This window comes from Triturus cristatus, chromosome 3_1, assembly GCF_964204655.1.
Source record: "Triturus cristatus chromosome 3_1, aTriCri1.1, whole genome shotgun sequence".
In the NCBI taxonomy this organism is placed as follows: domain Eukaryota; kingdom Metazoa; phylum Chordata; class Amphibia; order Caudata; family Salamandridae; genus Triturus; species Triturus cristatus.
The window spans coordinates 620,086,064-620,103,328 of record NC_140583.1 but is presented as its reverse complement, the minus strand read 5'-3'; the positions used below and the strand labels follow the sequence as shown (position 1 = coordinate 620,103,328).

At 43.3% G+C, this 17,265-nt stretch overlaps 1 protein-coding gene across 2 annotated transcripts in view; it reads right to left on the bottom strand.

Moving 5' to 3' along the window:
* CLPX (caseinolytic mitochondrial matrix peptidase chaperone subunit X) overlaps nucleotides 1–17,265 on the bottom strand; it is a 550,543-nt gene that overhangs the window by 273,796 nt on the left and 259,482 nt on the right. The window contains exons 6-7 of one of the 2 annotated variants that reach the window (XM_085644563.1): nucleotides 11,336–11,377; nucleotides 8–184 (exon numbers count right to left, since the gene is read on the bottom strand). In XM_085644563.1, coding sequence (XP_085500689.1) covers nucleotides 8–184; nucleotides 11,336–11,377 — 219 coding nt within the window. The remainder of the gene's footprint in view (nucleotides 1–7; nucleotides 185–11,335; nucleotides 11,378–17,265) is intronic. The other variant, XM_085644564.1, reaches the window with a different exon arrangement.

Below are 17,265 nucleotides of genomic sequence, written 5' to 3'. Positions count from 1 at the left end.
TTCATACCAGACCCTGTTGGACCAAGCAGCAGGATGTTGCTCTTTTCAAGCCTTATGTCATCGTTGTTCGAATCCAAAACTTCCCCTCCACGTTTCTCCTGAGGCATCTGTTGGTTTACTTGTTGCTGCATAGACGCACCTAAAGCATTACCATGCGGACTTATCCCAGCAATTTGTAGCAACTCTGAAACCAGGATAAAGAAAAAACACTATTGGCATATTTTCAACAGAATACCTATAACTTATTGAACTGTTCAGAATGTATCTAACACGCACATCAAGATATGCAATCAACATTTTGAACAAGGTTTGAAGTCCTTGTCAAAAAGGGAAATAAAGTCGCTCGATCATGAACTTTAAAAATAAACAAGCTTTCAAACAGGACACATCAAATGGTATTGAACATGTTAGAACATAACGATCATTTTTGGAACTTTAAACTTTTAATTAGTGGGCCAAGCCGCAAGAAGAGGATACAACTTCATCCCAGTGCCAGGGCATGTTAGGATGTTTTGATGCATTTCGTTTCACAGGAGCAACATTCAATACACACATTTTATTGACACTACTCTTACTCCTACCCCTCGCCTCTTGCCTCAAACACAGACCACCAAGATGTCACCTCTGAGAAAACTGAAGGTTTGTTCTGACAAAAACTACTAAACTAGAAAGATAACTTACCTTCTTTAAAACGTTTTTCTGGTGAATACTCCGTCTATTCACCGATTACTCATCTTTGCAATCTAGTCTGTGCATGGACTTTTAATCAAACATTCATATAGCACTAAATTCACAGTGCTAGAGTGGCTCCACTCAACCACCAGATATGAAGGCACTGAGTTATACAAGGGACCACCCACCCCCTGTGCAGATGCCAGACCCCCATCCATTTTTCTACATACTTGCCACAGGCAAGGTGAAGAAACAAATTAAACCAAAAGAAACAAATTAAACCAAGGTGAAGAAACATATGAAACCGGGGGAAGTGTACCACCTTCTAAAACACAGCCCTACTGAGCTCTTCCAAATTACAGCAGAACTAACCCAACACATGGCTCAGAACATTGAGGGCAATAAAGAATTTGTTGGAAGGTATAAAATACACCATAAAAACCATCATGAAGAAAAGTACGTTATTCTTTTAAGAGTATTATTCTTTCCATGGATTCTGCATCTCAAATGATTCTCCTAGCAATACTCTTTCGAAAGGAAGAACCTGAGGGGACCATGGTAATACCAGGAAATCATAGCAAAGATATGTAAAAATGGGCCTCACATATAGCTTGTTAATTAAAACTTCATGAGCACACAGACACCCAAGTGACAGCGCTGCAAATATCACACATAAGTATGCCCCGGAAAACAAGGAGGAGGTTGACATAGCCCTAGTAGCCCATAAAAGGCTCTATTTCATCAGAATATAAACAAACGTATCAGTACACTTTGGTACAACCGTGCTCTTCTTTCGACCTGCAAAATCTAACAAATAACTTATCATCCACATATGTCTAGAAGCATGAGCAAATAAAATGGAATGTATGCCTAGGGTCAAATCAGTACATCCCATTTCATCCTTGGAAGGATGAAGGGAGGAAATAAGGACAGTAGAATAATGGATTATGACAGGTGAAAAGGTGAGTACAGGAAAGATTTGCAAACATAGAAGATGCTTGTCTGAAGAAAAACTGTAAACCGAGAGATACTGAATGTTTGCAGCTCACTGACTCTCCACACTCAGGTGATGGCTTTCAAGAAGAGCGTCTTTAGGCTCAGTCTCCTGACGCAATCAAGCGTAGATTCAAATAAGGTCAACACCAAAATCAAGTCCAATTGAGGCATCGTAAAAGGCAAGGGAAAACTTTTTTAATAAAATGAGTCAACACTTGAGATTTGAACAGAAAAGGATGACCCGGTAAACACAATAATCAAGGCAGCCAGATAATGATAAAAAGATCACTAATGCAACATCTTATTTGTCCAAAAAAAGCACTCTGAAATCTGGCCTATAGAGGGCTTCCAAGGGCATGCCTCACTTTAAGAATAACATCTGTAACTATCAGATGGACAGCAAATAACCTCCAATTTGCCCTTTCAATATCCATGCTCGCTGTCCCTGGTGGGGCTCTAAATGCAATGTCTGTCTCAACTGCTGCAAAAGATAGTCCTTTCTGAGCAGCACTGAAAAGGGGAATGGGTAAACTGCCAAGTGGCAACAGCTCTAAATACCAGACCCTCTTACCCAAACCCAGGGCTATGAGGAGAAGATATGCTCAGTCCAGCATTACTTTCTGGAGGAGTCGAGAGCTCACAGGAACTAGGGAAATGCATAGAGAAGTAATTTCCAGAAGGCACTTCACATTGCCAGATAAGGCAAACCAGTCCATCTGAGGAAAACCCCAAACAAGCAGATGGCAGTTCCCTCTTGTGTCCTGCAATGGGGTGCCTGCTTGCTCAATCTGCCTTTACAATCAATGAAAGCCCCAAGGGAATTGCAACCAGAAATGTGTTGCTCACAAACACCCAACTCCATAGCTTGACGGCCTCTACACATAGGATTCTAGACAACAGCCCACCCTGTTTATTTATAGTGTATTCATATGTTTTTTCCTTAAGGACCTGAACAGCCATACCCTGCATCACAGGACAAATACCTTCAGCACTAAACTAATCTTCCTGACACACTACCCAATCAAATTAAAAGACATTCCTAGCCAGAGCGAGTTGACCTGCTCAAGGATTAAATGCCTAAGTATCCAAAACGTTACACATGCATATCCACAATTGAAGATCCTCTGGGGTAGATTGTCATTAAGTCAGTTAAGCAACCCAAATGGTGGAACCACATGTGGAGGAGACATCACTAACAGGCCATCCTCCTCCTCAGGAAGGTGTATGTAGCCAAACTCTTGACCCCAGGTGCCAGATAGCTAGGTTGACCTGCATGGAATCTGGGTGCCTGATTTGGCCATGATGCGGAGTGAGAAGGTTAGCCTGATCAGTAGTTTCTTGTGGTGACTGATGGACATCTCTAGGAGCACCGAGTACCAGCGCTGTATGGCCCATGCTAGGGCATCAGGATGAGGGTCATGGACACCTACCTCCTTTTCCTCACAACGTAAGGGATGAGAGAAAGGCAGAACAGCACACACAAATATCCCTGACTAATTCATGCATAGTGTATTGCCCATTGACTGTGGGTACTTGAAGGTGAAGCGTGGGCATTTTGCTTTTCTAGGGTGGCGAAAATGTTAATAGCTGGGGTTTGCCATGCTCAAAGTACCTCTGGAGAACTTGCAGGGAGATTTTCAGCTGATACGGACACTTTCCAATGTAGTTTTGTAACTCTATTTCCCACCTCATATGGACGTTCATGTATTGGACTAAATAGATCTAGAATATGTAGAATGGAATGCTTAATACAACATACCATTGCTACCAACTAAAATGCTAAAACAGCGGCCATCAATAATACACTTGTCTATAGTAAAAGGACCTGACTATCTATGCATGAGGCTATCACATCGACCTGTGAACTTAACACCTTGCTCATAACTCCTATATATTATCAGCCTACACAATTAATTACAGCACCACACATAGGATTGAGACAACTTGAGGTAAGACCTGACCTTCCACTTCTACCTAAACCTTGAATGGCTGTTGTCCAATAGAAAATGGCAACAATACAAATAGTAACCCTTTCCAGATTATGGCTTTGTGCACTCGCAAAAGCTTCTTATAAAAGAGACACATCAACAATAGTTTAATAAAACTGAGCGAGTACCCTATTGAGCCCCTACTGAATCTCACTATTAACTTCACCACATTCCTCAACACCTAATACACATAAGATCAGGTAAATACTCCCAAATTTAGCACGTTATTGTCTGGCTGATTCCCCACCACAACACGTGGTGAAAGAAACCAAATATCATTGCATGCTTTAACCAGAGAAATACTCTTAAATGTAGCACGTTATTGAGTGGGTGACTCTCCACCATAACACGTGGTGAACTAAACAAATATCATTGCACACTTCAAACAGTGATTTTAAACCATATATCTCCCAAACACACGGGGCACCTCTAAGGTCATCTGGCTCAGGTGGTGGGTTCTATAATCCATTTAGATGCTCCTCCTGAATAGATCATGACTTTGTTTTAGATGTAAAGCCTCGACGAAGTCTGCTGTGACTGGAACCACCAGAGACTAAATACTTGTTGGCAAAGGGGTGTGTATGATAAGAAAGAAATAAAAACTGTTGAAACCACGACCTCAACTTTGGATTTGTGTGTGCTTGGAGAACTTTTTTGACTTGCTGGGAGAGTTCCCACTCGTTGACTTGTTGATGCGTCCTGCTTAACAGGTGTGCAAAATCAGTGTCTACCTTGAAGAGTAATTTTGCTTGATGGTGGACCTTGTTGTGGATTACCCAGTGGCAGAACTCTTGTGGTAATACAGACAGCTGGGGTTGGGTACCCCATGGTTTCTGTAAGTAATAGAATGCTTTGAGGGCTAGATGGATGGCCATCAGTTCCCAGATGGTACAGGGGGTGCAACAACCTTGCACAGTCATGTTCCCAAGATGTGCGCCCCACCCAGTAAGTAATACAGCAGTAGTGAAGGTCACCTGAGGAAAAAGGACTTAGAAAGACCTGTCGAGGAACATGTTGCTGTTCCACAATTGCAGATACTGCAGCATACTTTATCAATATCTAGTTCTTCCCAATGACTCTCCGCTTGGCACCATTGGCTCGCGAGGCACTGTTGGAAGGGGCGCATGTGCTTTATAACATGCAGCATAACTGCTATGCAGGATGCTATCAAAACCAAAGTGCTTCATTATAGTTAGTGGATGAGTGCACCTAAAAAGAGACAGCAGCTGTTGTAATGCCATCACCCTTTGCAAGTTGTTATATGCATTCCCTGTGACAGCGTTTAAACTGAGCCCAAGAAGGGCAGGATCAGTGTGTGCTAGGCATTATTGCCCGCTGCTCCTCATTTAGCCAGTCATTAATACATGGGAGGATGTCAATACCAGCTCTGACAGATGAATGGACACCATAGCTAGATGTGGTAAAGAACTTTGGAGACGTAGTGACTCCAAAAGGCAGTACTGTGAATTGGTAGTATTATCCACTTACTACTAACCAGGGGAACTGGTGATTGGGGGTGGGGGGTGTGGAGGGGGTGGATGGTGTTGTGGAATTAGGCATACTTGAGGTCCCATACGGTCATAAAGTCTCTTTGGCAGAGCAGCTGTATGACGTCCGGCAAGGTTGTCATAAGGAACTGCACTGACTGGATATGCTTACTGAGCAGCCTCCGGTCTAAGATGGGTGGGAGAGAGTCGTCTCTCTTTGGGGTGAGAAGTACAGAGAGTGAGAAAGCCTTTGTCCCATTGAAGTGTGGACATGAGCTGCATGGCGCCATTTTGAGGAAGCGTTTGAACCTTTTCCTTTAGGAGAGTAAGGAGGTCTTAGCTGAGGTAGTGTCGGCTTGGTGGTAAATTGAGAGGAGGATGGTATTCTAAGTAGCAGGCCAGTTTAACTACTGCTAGTACCCAGTAATCTGAGGTGATTTCCTGCTAGCGAGTTTGGACATCCTTTAGTCTCCCCAGACTAGTATTGTGTGATTGGGTGGGAATGGATATTGGGGGCACAGGCTCATTCACCAGAGCCGCCTCTGCCCCTGATCTGGCCGTTCTTGCCCATGTACCCATCCCTGGAGTATGCGCTGCTTGTTTGGGACTTGTGAAAGGCCTTTTGCTGACACTGGTAGGTTTGCCTCCGACCAGGGGGTATGGTCTTGGTAATCCCTGGATTGCTGCCTAGGAAAGGTGCTACTCAGAGTGGCACTGTATAAGGCGCACATGGACTATGCAATCTCTGTATTCACTAGGGTCCAAAGAGATGTTCTCCATTGAATCGGGTCTTGAGGAGGTGTTCAACCTTCGGTTTGAACCCAGAGGTAGAAAGCCATGCATGCAGCATAGTAGGATGCTGGTGCTTACACTCCGGAAAGCAGTATCCACAGCTTCGAGAGTGAAGCAAATGTTTGTACTGGAAAGAAAGTTTTCATCAGCGACTAACTCCATGCTCTTTCTTTATACATAAAGGAGGTACTGCACCAGTGCATCCATTTCCACCCAATGAAACCTGTTGTACCTTACTAGCAAGATAATCAAGTGGGCACTGGACCAACCTTCATATGCTTGCTGGTGGCATCAAGGCACTTGATCTACTTGCTTGGGTGGATGATAGGAGTGCATGCTCCTGCTTCTTGGGCTGAGGCCCACTTCCTTGCTGTGTGTACCACCAGAGAATCTGGGGGGGACCTAGCCTCGGATGTAGAGGCGGTAATTGGGATAAGCCTTAAACTTCTTCTGAACTCATGGCATGACCACTTTTGCCCTGACTGGGTCTTTGAGGTTTTCAGGGGCTAACTTGAACATGGGCAGGAATTGGACTGTGCGCACTGTATTGAAGGGTCTCCATAAAAAAAAGTCATTCTCGTCTTGTGCCAAATGGATGTCCACTTTATAGTAGCAGGTTCCTCTCTGGATGACGGCATAATGTGCGGTGGTATCATCTGGCAGAAATGGCTTGGCTGGGTATGGCTATAGATCCAGTTCATCTGTGGGGTTGATGCTGTAGTCATTCCAGTGACTGTCTCGTTCCCTGGCCCAGCGGGCTGGACATATGGGTCTCCCTCCCCATACAGACTGCCAGGGTCAGAAAAGGATCAGACTGACTCATCAGAAGAATGAAGTAGTGGTGGAAGTGAATAATGGCATGGTGGTGGTGGCTGTGTAGAAGGAGGAGGTGGCAGTGCGAAGTGCCTGGGTGTTGGAGGCGGGGTGGAAGGTTTGTTCTTTCTCTTTGTCTCTTTTAGCACCAGGTATTGTGGTGCACTGAAAGCGAGCTCCTCCTCGAAAGTCAGCCTCCATTTGGGAATTAGAAGCAGAGTGGTAGACTGCTTTCCTGGTGGAGGATTAGCGAAATCTTGCTGGTCTCTGGGATAAAGTGCCACTTTTGTCTGGCATTACATTCCTCTGCCAGTCGCTGCCGGATGGGACAACACTTATTCCTCCAATCTAGGCGTTGAAGGGGCCCTCAGTGCTAGCTTAGGGCTCTGTTTCAGAAGTGCTATCTGTGCCAATTTCAGATTTATGCTCGACTGCATGGCCTGTGTTCAGGGCTAAGTGAGGGTCGACCAGAGGCTGAAAATTTCTTTCTGCCAGGCTCAGGGCTTTGTCTCACTCTCACAGGAGCTGTGGTCTGTCTCAGTGTGGGGGTCTGTATGTGGGCAGGGTGTCGGCCCGTGCTTTTGTGCTGGAGTTAAACTCGCAGCCCTCACAGTTTTATTCATAGAAGGCCCTGTTTATGTTAACGCTGAAGGTTCCCCCTTTTCTTCTTCAGAGCCGCTTGAGGATGAAGCCTCGGGGGTTTGGTGTTGAATGGGCCGTTAGGATCCCAGAGGGACCTGACTTCTCTTCCTCAATGCAGAGTTAGTCCTATCTGCCAAAGATGTCTTGACTGCTTTTTTTTTTAGTGAACTCAACACCTTTCCCTTTGGTACCTCAGGATCTTCTTGCACCAGAAAGTGAGGCAGAACTTATGAGAGGTCTTGTTGTGGTTGGGGTAGAGGGAAAGGCTGCAAACTCCAGAGCTCCAGTCATAGGGGCACCAAATTGAAAAGGTTTGGGTTGGAAGGATTACAGCGGTCTACTGAATAATGATTATTTTGAAGAGTTATTGGTCATGAAAAAGTGGAGCAGGTAGGCCCAAAGGACATCATTAATCTTGGAGACGTTACTGAAAATGTCCTAACACAATGGCGGAAATAACAATCTAAAGGTGGAGTCTGTGCCCATTCGCATTATTGACTAAGGGAGAAGTCACATCACACCCCGACTCAAAACTACTTCATTAAAAAACAAGGATGCAATGTCCGAGCCCAACACCAGGATATCGGTTTTAAGGTTATTCCATAGCAGACATCCATCCTATAGACACAGTGCAATAATCTGTCATCTACAAGATTTCTTTGATTTCATTATTACCCCACATGGAGCATTTTGTAGGAATATGGTTAATTTTGGGACAACCTTAACTTTAAACAGACCTGTCCGTCTTGGGGCAGACTGCAAAAGTGCCCTCTAATGTACACAGTTGAAGAGGAGGCTGCATAATGGATTGTTCAAGTTGGAATCATAAAATCAATTTCAGAACACTGATGGAGAATTCTACGTGGTGCAAATACGATGGCAGTCCGAACAAGGTGGTCAGACACCAGATGAGGCGTGATCATCATCAACCAACACTACAGATAGAAGGTTGGTCTTCAACATTTGCTTTCCAGCATCCTGGTTGCCTCTAGTCATTTGAGATAACTGTTCCTTTAAATGTTCATGCAAAACTCATGGGGTAGTAAGGTCACCCATTTCCCTCAAAATATGGGTGTAAAGCACAATCAAGTAGGATTGGCTGTGTGCAGGGAGCAAAGATTTATGTATGATGGCATTAAGCCACTTTAATTTGAATTCTAGAGGAAGAATACTTGTAGAATTTGGGGGTCAACCTTGCAAAAGATGCATGCACGACAAGATTCTCCAGTGAGGTATGGGTGGACAAAATCTTAGGAGTCTATTAGAGCAGTCCAATGGCACCCATATATCTGCCTGCTGACCTCTGGAGCCAAATAGGGCTCCTCCCAAACTGCCAGGATCGGCTCCATAAGTGCTTTTCTAAAAGGAAGCAGTGACTCAGTTGCAGACTGGTGGATATCAGTAAAGAAATTGTATTTAACCTCAGCTGCTGGAAAAGCGTTCCAGAACTTCTGCCACTTATCTAATGAAAGAGGGAAATTCCTAAGTAGGTGAAATATCTAACCTATTAGCATTTTGAAGGTCAAGATGAAAATCTGCCTCAATATATTATGCCAGCAACAAGTTGTCTATCATATTATCGGTGCAAGGAAACCATCAAACTAGCATTTCCATGGTGTCCAAGCTAAACAAGGATTCTATGCATGTTAACCTCTAACATGGGAAAATAATCAACCAAGGCCTACATTTCAGGGGAAGACTGTCTAAGATGTTGCCAAGATCTGTTCAGTCAAAGAATGCCTGGGCGCCGACAGGGAAATCAGCACTTTCTGGCTTCATGTCTGACTGTTTTAGCCAGGTGTCCATGGAGGTTGCCTGGAAGCTCAAAGTCGACAAATCAGCAAGGCGTGGGCCCGCCTTCCATATTTCTTATATGGCTTACTTGAATGCAGAAATATGTACAGCATCAGCAAAAGGTGCAATGAATTTTAACTGGAAATCTGGAATGCCAGCAAAGGCTCAGAAGAGGAGGTCAAGTCAGATGTCACAGAGATGCCACCAGCTAGGGAGGACTTCCTAAAATGAGACTGGAGGAGGAAGAGGACTGTTCGTTTGTAGCTCTTGTGGTATTTCCTGCGCATATACACATAATACGCCAGTTAACTGTTAGGTAAATATAAAGAGCTAAATATGTGCGTAGGGGTCAGAAGAAAATCGGCCATGAATAAAGTGAGAGGTTTTCTACATGCACACACTTTGCTCTAAGAAAAAACATCCTGAGTGTTTGACAGCAGCTAAATTTCAAGAGAACATATCAAGCGGTACAGATGCAGTATGGTAAATTACTAACGATTACATACACAGAAAAAAAAAACCTGCAATCGTGAACTAAATAGACAGTAATTAAGAAATACAATAGAATTACAGTGGGATCACAGCAACATGCAAAATCATACAATAAAAGAACTAATGAAACAGAGCACATTTTACACAGACCTTCATTACAGCGAACAATCACAACTAAGGATATTTCAGACCGGGAAGGATTATAGATTATAACCCTTTCTGAAAGAACTGAGTTTAAAACCAGTCGCTTTAAGTGCTTTACCTACAGTTACAAAACCAAGTCTATTAGTACAGCCCCATCTTTTGGAAAACCTGGCAAGTAGCCCACTATTTAAAACAAGTGTTTGTGATGCAGTAGCCAAACCAGATGGGCCTGCTGGTCAGTGCAACAGTCATAAACCTCAGATTTCTAGGTTTTCAACTGAGGTGTTCCAGATACCAAACTAATTACTGCGAACATACATTCTAAAATTATTAACTAGTTTTGTTAATGATAGAGTGGTACTCTATGGTACTACAGCATTGGAATAAGTTGTAATTATCCAAAGCAATTATGCTCACATTGCCAGCTCCAAAAATTAGTAGAGTTGGCCCTGATGGAACTTGTATCCTATGAGGTGCATGTAGATCACTGCAAAAAGTGTGTGTAGCAACATAGCTATCATAATATAGTCAAATTCACTTAAGTACCTAAACATTTCACTTTGCTTTTGTGGGCAGTGACAAGATTTTCTTGTGTCATGTTCGACACACATTTCCTATAACAATCCAAAAACTTGCCACAGAACATAAAAACCTGCAACTGCTAAGTTCCTTTAACTGGTTCTCTCAAGTACTCACACCTGCAGGCCCGGTTGACCAGGATCGTCATGCAAATGTGAAAACAATTCACACAATTGTAATACTTTGACCTCAGGTTTACAATGTCATTTCGATCTATCAATAGGTTATATATTCGTTGTTTCTATAGGACTGATATATGTTGGCTCAGTATCGCACAGGCGAAACCAACAAAGGGAAGGTATTTCTAAGTGGCTTTGAACAAACTGTAATGCAAGATTCAGGCGACCAGTTTTCAGACTCTAAACACGGAAACCAGAATACAATTCCTCTCTCCACCTCGGGGTCTTCCAAGGCCTGACCATGAACGCCATAAACCGCTAGGCTTTAAACTTGTTATAGTTCAATAAATATTAAAATAATTTTCTTTGTTAAGTTTTGCCATGCAAACACTGTGCTAGGTATCAGTAGCTGATTGAGAGGTGTGTAGATAGTCATAATATACTCACTATATCTACACGGCTTCTCAATACAATGGGTGTTCTCCGTGTTTTTACTCTGTCACCGAGGCTGTTTTTAGAATTGTCAAGAAAACGTACACATTTTACAGTAGTTCAGAAGAACAGTCAGGATTCCTGGCTATTTTCTAAACGTACATTTTTACTCTTCAGATTCTAAACTTTCATTTGCATTATATTACTGGCACCAAGGCCATTTCTGTAATTGAGTTACTGTTTTATATTTCGCCACCGCTGCTTGCAGATGTGCCTTCACATTACCAGTCCTACATGCATTCTGTTTCAATTCAAAACTAAGTATGCCTACCACCACCAAAGGACAGGGGCGCTTCAAAAGAGGACATCTGGAGAGGCTACTTACTTGAAAATCTGTACTCATCCTCCCGTCTTCTGATCTCTAACTCTACAAAGAGAGGATGGAAACAGGATATATATAAAAAGAATACATTTAGAATTTAACTACCCAACCTCATGCCCTCTTGAAGAAAGAAGCATGTATATTTAAGCTCATCCTTTGTCCAGGACTACACTATTTAAAGCTTTTATTAGGCAGCTTCCTTTCGGCTCAATGGCTCAGCTTGAACTGCTCATCTTTACTTTTATTTTGGTTCATGCTATAGCAAATCTGTGAATGGTCAAATGCCCCCCCAAAAATTCTGTAGTCATATCGCTGAAACTAAGCAGCAGACGGAGCTACAACCCACAAAAACAAGCATTGGCATAGCCAATAGGTCTCGCCTTTGGGACCTTATAAGTGTTTAGCCATGCAAAAGTTGCGTAACTAAATACTTATAAGGTCCCAAAAGCGAGATCTATTGGCTATGCAAAGCGGCCATGCGGCCTCGAAAGTAAAAGTGATCGGGATCACGATCAAACATCAAAGCGGCCGTTAAAGTGAAAGTAATTTCGGTAAAGCGCGGCGCGCGCGCCCGCGCACATGCACTGTAGCTCTAGGCTGGCCTGGTAGCACTTTTTGGAGCCCTCTCAATAAGTCTCGCCAGACCAGCGCATGCGCTGGGTCAGGCGAGACCTAACAAACGATGCTTGACACGCTACAGAACATCTGTGTATTTTTGTCAAGTGGAAGACTGGACGGGACTAACATTTTAAAAATATGGAGGGTGTCCACAATAATGTACTCCAAGTGAGTTCAACATAGCTTTCCTCAAACAAGCATTTGCAATGCAATAGGTCTCGCATTATAAAAGTGTGAGCAGTTGGTATTGCTAATAATAATGCAACACTAGCTATTGGCATTGTAAATGATAATGGCATTTATTTATGTGTTTGTTTTATAAAATAGATAAAGGCATTGTCATGAACAATGCCAATAGCTTACACTTTTGCAAATGCGAGACCTATTGCATTGAAAATGCTTGTTTTTGTTTTGATACCAGTCGGTTGATCCTGTCAATTGTTGCGTTCTTTCATCTAGTTTTGTATGTTAATTTAGGTGGCGCCAGTGACCTACAGACAGCTAGGTGGATGTTAGTGAAATGTAGATGTTTGAGTGTGAATTCGTCTGTGGGCGTTTTCATCAAAGAAATCGCTCTGCAGGATACGGCGACCTGTTGCTAAAATAAGGTATGCTGTTTGAGGGGGGATGTGGTAGCAGTAACAGTAATGCACAATGTAAGGATTTGTGCTATAGTTGGGAAAATCTAATGCTACGATAAAAAAAAAAAAGGCTGTAATAAAGTTTTGTAAGGTTGTTTCAGCAAAAGACCGAAAGCGCATGTAATTTTAATTAATGCTTTGCATACAGTTATTTCTAATAAGGTAATGCATTTTTACAGCTGGTAGGATATGTTAGGGAGTAGAGTGTTTATTGTTGTAATTTGTGTGTAATATACACGCTGTACAGTGGTGTACCCTCCAAATAATTTAAAACTTTTGTTTGCACACTTACTTAACTGGCGAGTGTGCATTTTAAGCATGTTGGCATGTACCAACATTTCGGTTTTTTTAACGCCGCATTTTTTAAGTTGGATAATCTTTAGTTAAAAGGCCACATGTTCTACACTATATTTGACCTAGCTGTACATTTAACAGTTTTACTAAAACATATCGTCTGCATACTGACTTAATTGGCCTTCATACAAGATTTCTTTGTGAACTACGTGACAATGTGAGGCAAACAAGGGGGGGGGGGGAGAGAGCAAAGGAAGGGCAGGCAGTAACACTATGTATATGGGTGCACACAGCGTGTGCTTTACTGAAATAAATATGTGCATAAGCACTACATGTTAACAGCGCATGTGTTAGGCCCCAAACAAAAAAAACATGTCCCAGACGCAAAATACAAAGCGAATGCGCACCTATCCTAAAATGAATTTGGACAATCCCGTCCCTCCTTACAGGCACAAACATTAGGGCCTTGTATATATCTCCATGCCAAAGAACCTTAAAATTAAAAATATTTGCATGCCTACAATGTTTACAGGAGAAAAGCTAAAATAAAATGCTAAGCGTTCCACACACACCACCCTAAATTAAGCTCCTTCCAAGTACTAATATTACGGCCCTAATATGACTACAGCCCAACAGATTTGCCTAACACACCGCAAAATAATAATAAAAATGGTAAAAAGAATAGGATTACGGAGGAGTAGGCCACAGCACGTGATAACACGTGATAACATATAAGGCCCCTGTATTCTTAAAGATGGATCTGGAGTGGGTGGCGACAAGGCGGTTGGCCGTGAGAACTGACAGAGGACGTATATTCTGGAGAAGAGCCCCCTCCACTTCCAGCCACACTGGTGTATAGTGATCAGGAGGAGAGACCCAGAGCAGACCCTGCCTCGCTAGAAAGGCATATTGGTATAGACGAAAGTCAGCCAGGTTAACGCCGCCCATTGTCTTGTCAAGCCTCAATTTTCGGATGCTGATTCTGGCTTTTTTACCACGCCACAGAAAGGATGTTAAAAGAGTATCTAATTTATGGTGAAAGGAGTCAGTCAGTAGCAATGGCAGCATACTTATGAGATAATTAACTAAAGGAGTAACCATCATCTTGATAGTTTCAATTCTCCCCCACCACGTGATGAATTTAGGGGACCAGGCATCCAAGAGTGTCTTAATTTTCTGTAGGAGTACCTTTTCATTTTGATACAGGGTGTCCATAATATTATTACCAAATTCAATCCCCAAGTATTTAATAAAGCTCGACTGCCATGTTAACCCAGAGTCCACCAGTATTTCGCTAGTACAAAACACGTTTAGTGGTTTAAATTCCGACTTCTCTGTTAAGTTTGTACCCAGAGTGCAGAGAATACTCTGCAATCGTCTCCATTAGGGCAGTAATGGAGGAATCTGGGCGCTCTGTAACTATCAAAATGTCATCCGCATACGCGGCCAGTTTGACACGGATACCGTTGATATCCACACCCGCAATGTCCCCGTTGAGTTTGATAGCCTGAAGAAGGGGTTCCAGCGCCAGGAGGAAAAGTGATGGGGACAGAGGGCATCCCTGCCTGGTACCCTGATATAGGGGGAAGGGTTCCGAAAGAGCCCCATTGACAGCTATACGTCCAGTCGGTTTTAGGTAAAGTGACATAACCATTTTAATAAAGTCCTTACCCAAGCTAAAAGAATGCAGGCAATGTTCCAAGAACGACCAAGAGACTCTGTCGAAGGCCTTCTCGGCATCTAATGTGATGGCAATCGAGGGTACAGCTTTGGTTGCGGCGTTTTCTAATACGTGGCATAACAGTCGTGTGTTATCATTAGATAGCCGGTTACGGAGGAACCCCACCTGGGAATTGCTTATTAATTTATGAAGGACCAAATTGAGTCTGACCGCGAGAATTTTGGCATATATTTTACAGTCAACATTTATAAGCGAGATGGGCCTATAATTTTTGGGGAGAACAGGGTCCTTCCCTTCCTTGGGGATAACTACAATGTTAGCTTCAGTCATGGAGTCGGGTGTGTGTCCAGTAACAGCAATATGATTAAAAACCTGTTTCATAGCAGGGCCTAGTTGGGGTAAGAAAGACTTATAGAAGGATGCCGTAAAGCCGTCCGGCCCTGGAGCTTTGTTTTCTTTCAAGGACCTGACCGTCTTATCTATTTCCGAGCTGGTGATTTCCATAGCTAGCATGGCTGAGTCGTCTTCTGAGAGTTGCGGCAAATTAAGATCACGGAGAAAAGCAGAGCACTTTTCAGTGTCGAAAATCTGATTATTTGAGTATAGGTCCTGATAGAATTGTTTGAAAGTATTGAGAATGGCCTTGTGTGTTGTGTGGGTTAGGTTATTAGCGTCCTTGATTGAAGAGATAACGTGTTGGTTTTGTCTATGTTTAAGATATGAAGCCAAAAGTTTCCCCGCCTTGTTGGCCTCGCAAAGATTCAAAGCTTTAAATTTATTAATCCACACCCCCGCTCGTTCACTCAATATCTTATTGTATTCACACTTCTTCTGTGTCAGAGTCAATAGTAGAGTAGAATCATTTAATGAGGCAATATGGGCGATCTCTAAATCTCTAATTTCCCGTTCTAATTGAAGAAGTCCCTGGTTCATACGTTTATTTATTTTCGTTTTTATCGCAATGATTAGCCCCCGTATGGTGGCCTTCAATGCGTCCCAGTGTGTGTCTACATTAGTATCAGACACCTTGTTGTGGCCAAGGTATTCTGAAATGGCCTCCGCAATCTTCTTTTTATCTTCAGGGTCCGATAGGACATCATTGTTAAACCGCCACCGTTTGGGAGTTTGTTCCCTGTGGCTTCCGGTTAAGGTAAGAGAGATGCAAGAGTGGTCGGAAATCAATCTTGGAGCAATATCAGAGGACTCAATGAGGCTGGTGTATGCACCAGAAACAAGGATATAATCAATCCTAGTGTATGAGTTGTGAGGGGCCGAATAAAAAGTGTAATCCCTTGAGTCCGGGTGTTGGAGTCTCCAGGGATCTTTGAGGTTAAACTTAGAGCAAATAGTGGCGAGCTCAGCGTGTGAGCTTGTAGGATGGTATTGGCAATTGGACTGTGTCAATTATCGGGTCCAGGGGAAGATTGAAGTCCCCTGCCATTATTATTAAGTCTTCCCGAGGGATACTATCTAGCTTGTCAGAGACGCTAGACCAAAAGGTGGGGTCATCTGTGTTGGGCCCATAAATATTGATCACATGTATTACGTCTTCGCCTCTCCTCAAGTGGGTGAGCAGAAAACTGCCCTCATCGTCGTGTTGGGAGGAATCTAGCGTGATATTAGCAGATCTCGAGATCAAGGTTATGACCCCTCGTTTCTTCTCAACTGCCGGTGAGCATGCCAATTGCGAAATCCAGTTACCTTTAACAAGATTATTGTCTACTTCGGAAAGTTTAGTCTCCTGTAGTAGGACTATGTCGCTTTTGGTTTTGGCTAAGTACTCCAAGACCTTACGTCTTTTCACAGGGTGGTTAAGGCCTTTGACATTTAGGGAGGCTATCTTCAGGTCGCTCAAAAGGACCCCTTGTTTGTCAATGGTCATGAGTAATGTTTCTAGATGGTGAACTCAACAAATATGGGTCGTGACATAAGGACAAATACGGAAATTCTAAAGACCACAGAGCAGGCCCAATGTGGGCGGCAATATAAACATACATCCGCAACTGTATTATACACCTGGAAACCGGACAGTCCCATCCCGATCGTGGCATACGGTAGATAGGCCACTTGACATGTCCAGAGAGTAGGAGGCGCCAGATAGAGAGAAGAGACAAGCAGAAGGAGAAGAAGAAAGAAAAGAGAAGGCGGGAATGTAGAAGGAGAGCCAATGAGGAAGCAACTGTGAGAACCATAAAAATGGTTATATAAACGTGGGCGCTCTCAACCCAATCCCCCCCCACACCCACCCACCCCACCCCTACCTCAAAACTTAGCATGTGGGAGGTGCGACGACAGAAGCGTCCACCCGCACCCCAGGGGAAACAACATGGTCAGAACATATACACAAACATACCTTCCCAGTGCCCAACTCTCAAGGAACCTTCAGTAAAGAATGCAGTTCGAATACAAGTAACTGTCGACATATCCGAGTGGCAAATCAAACAAATAAAGATCTGTATGACCCACAGGACACAAATACCGAATGAGCCAATACGACACATCGGAACCATTGAACAGGACAATAACAAGAAGAGCAGAGGAGTCAGTACTTGCGCTACACCGGGCCTGGTGAGGATTTTCTCTTGCTGGCCAAAAGTTGTGATGAGTCCATGTCCTGAGTAGGGGGGCCTTCTAGATAGGACGCAAGGGCTCCGGGGTCGTTGAAAAAGAGGTGTTTCCCCCCCTCTGTGATCTTGAAC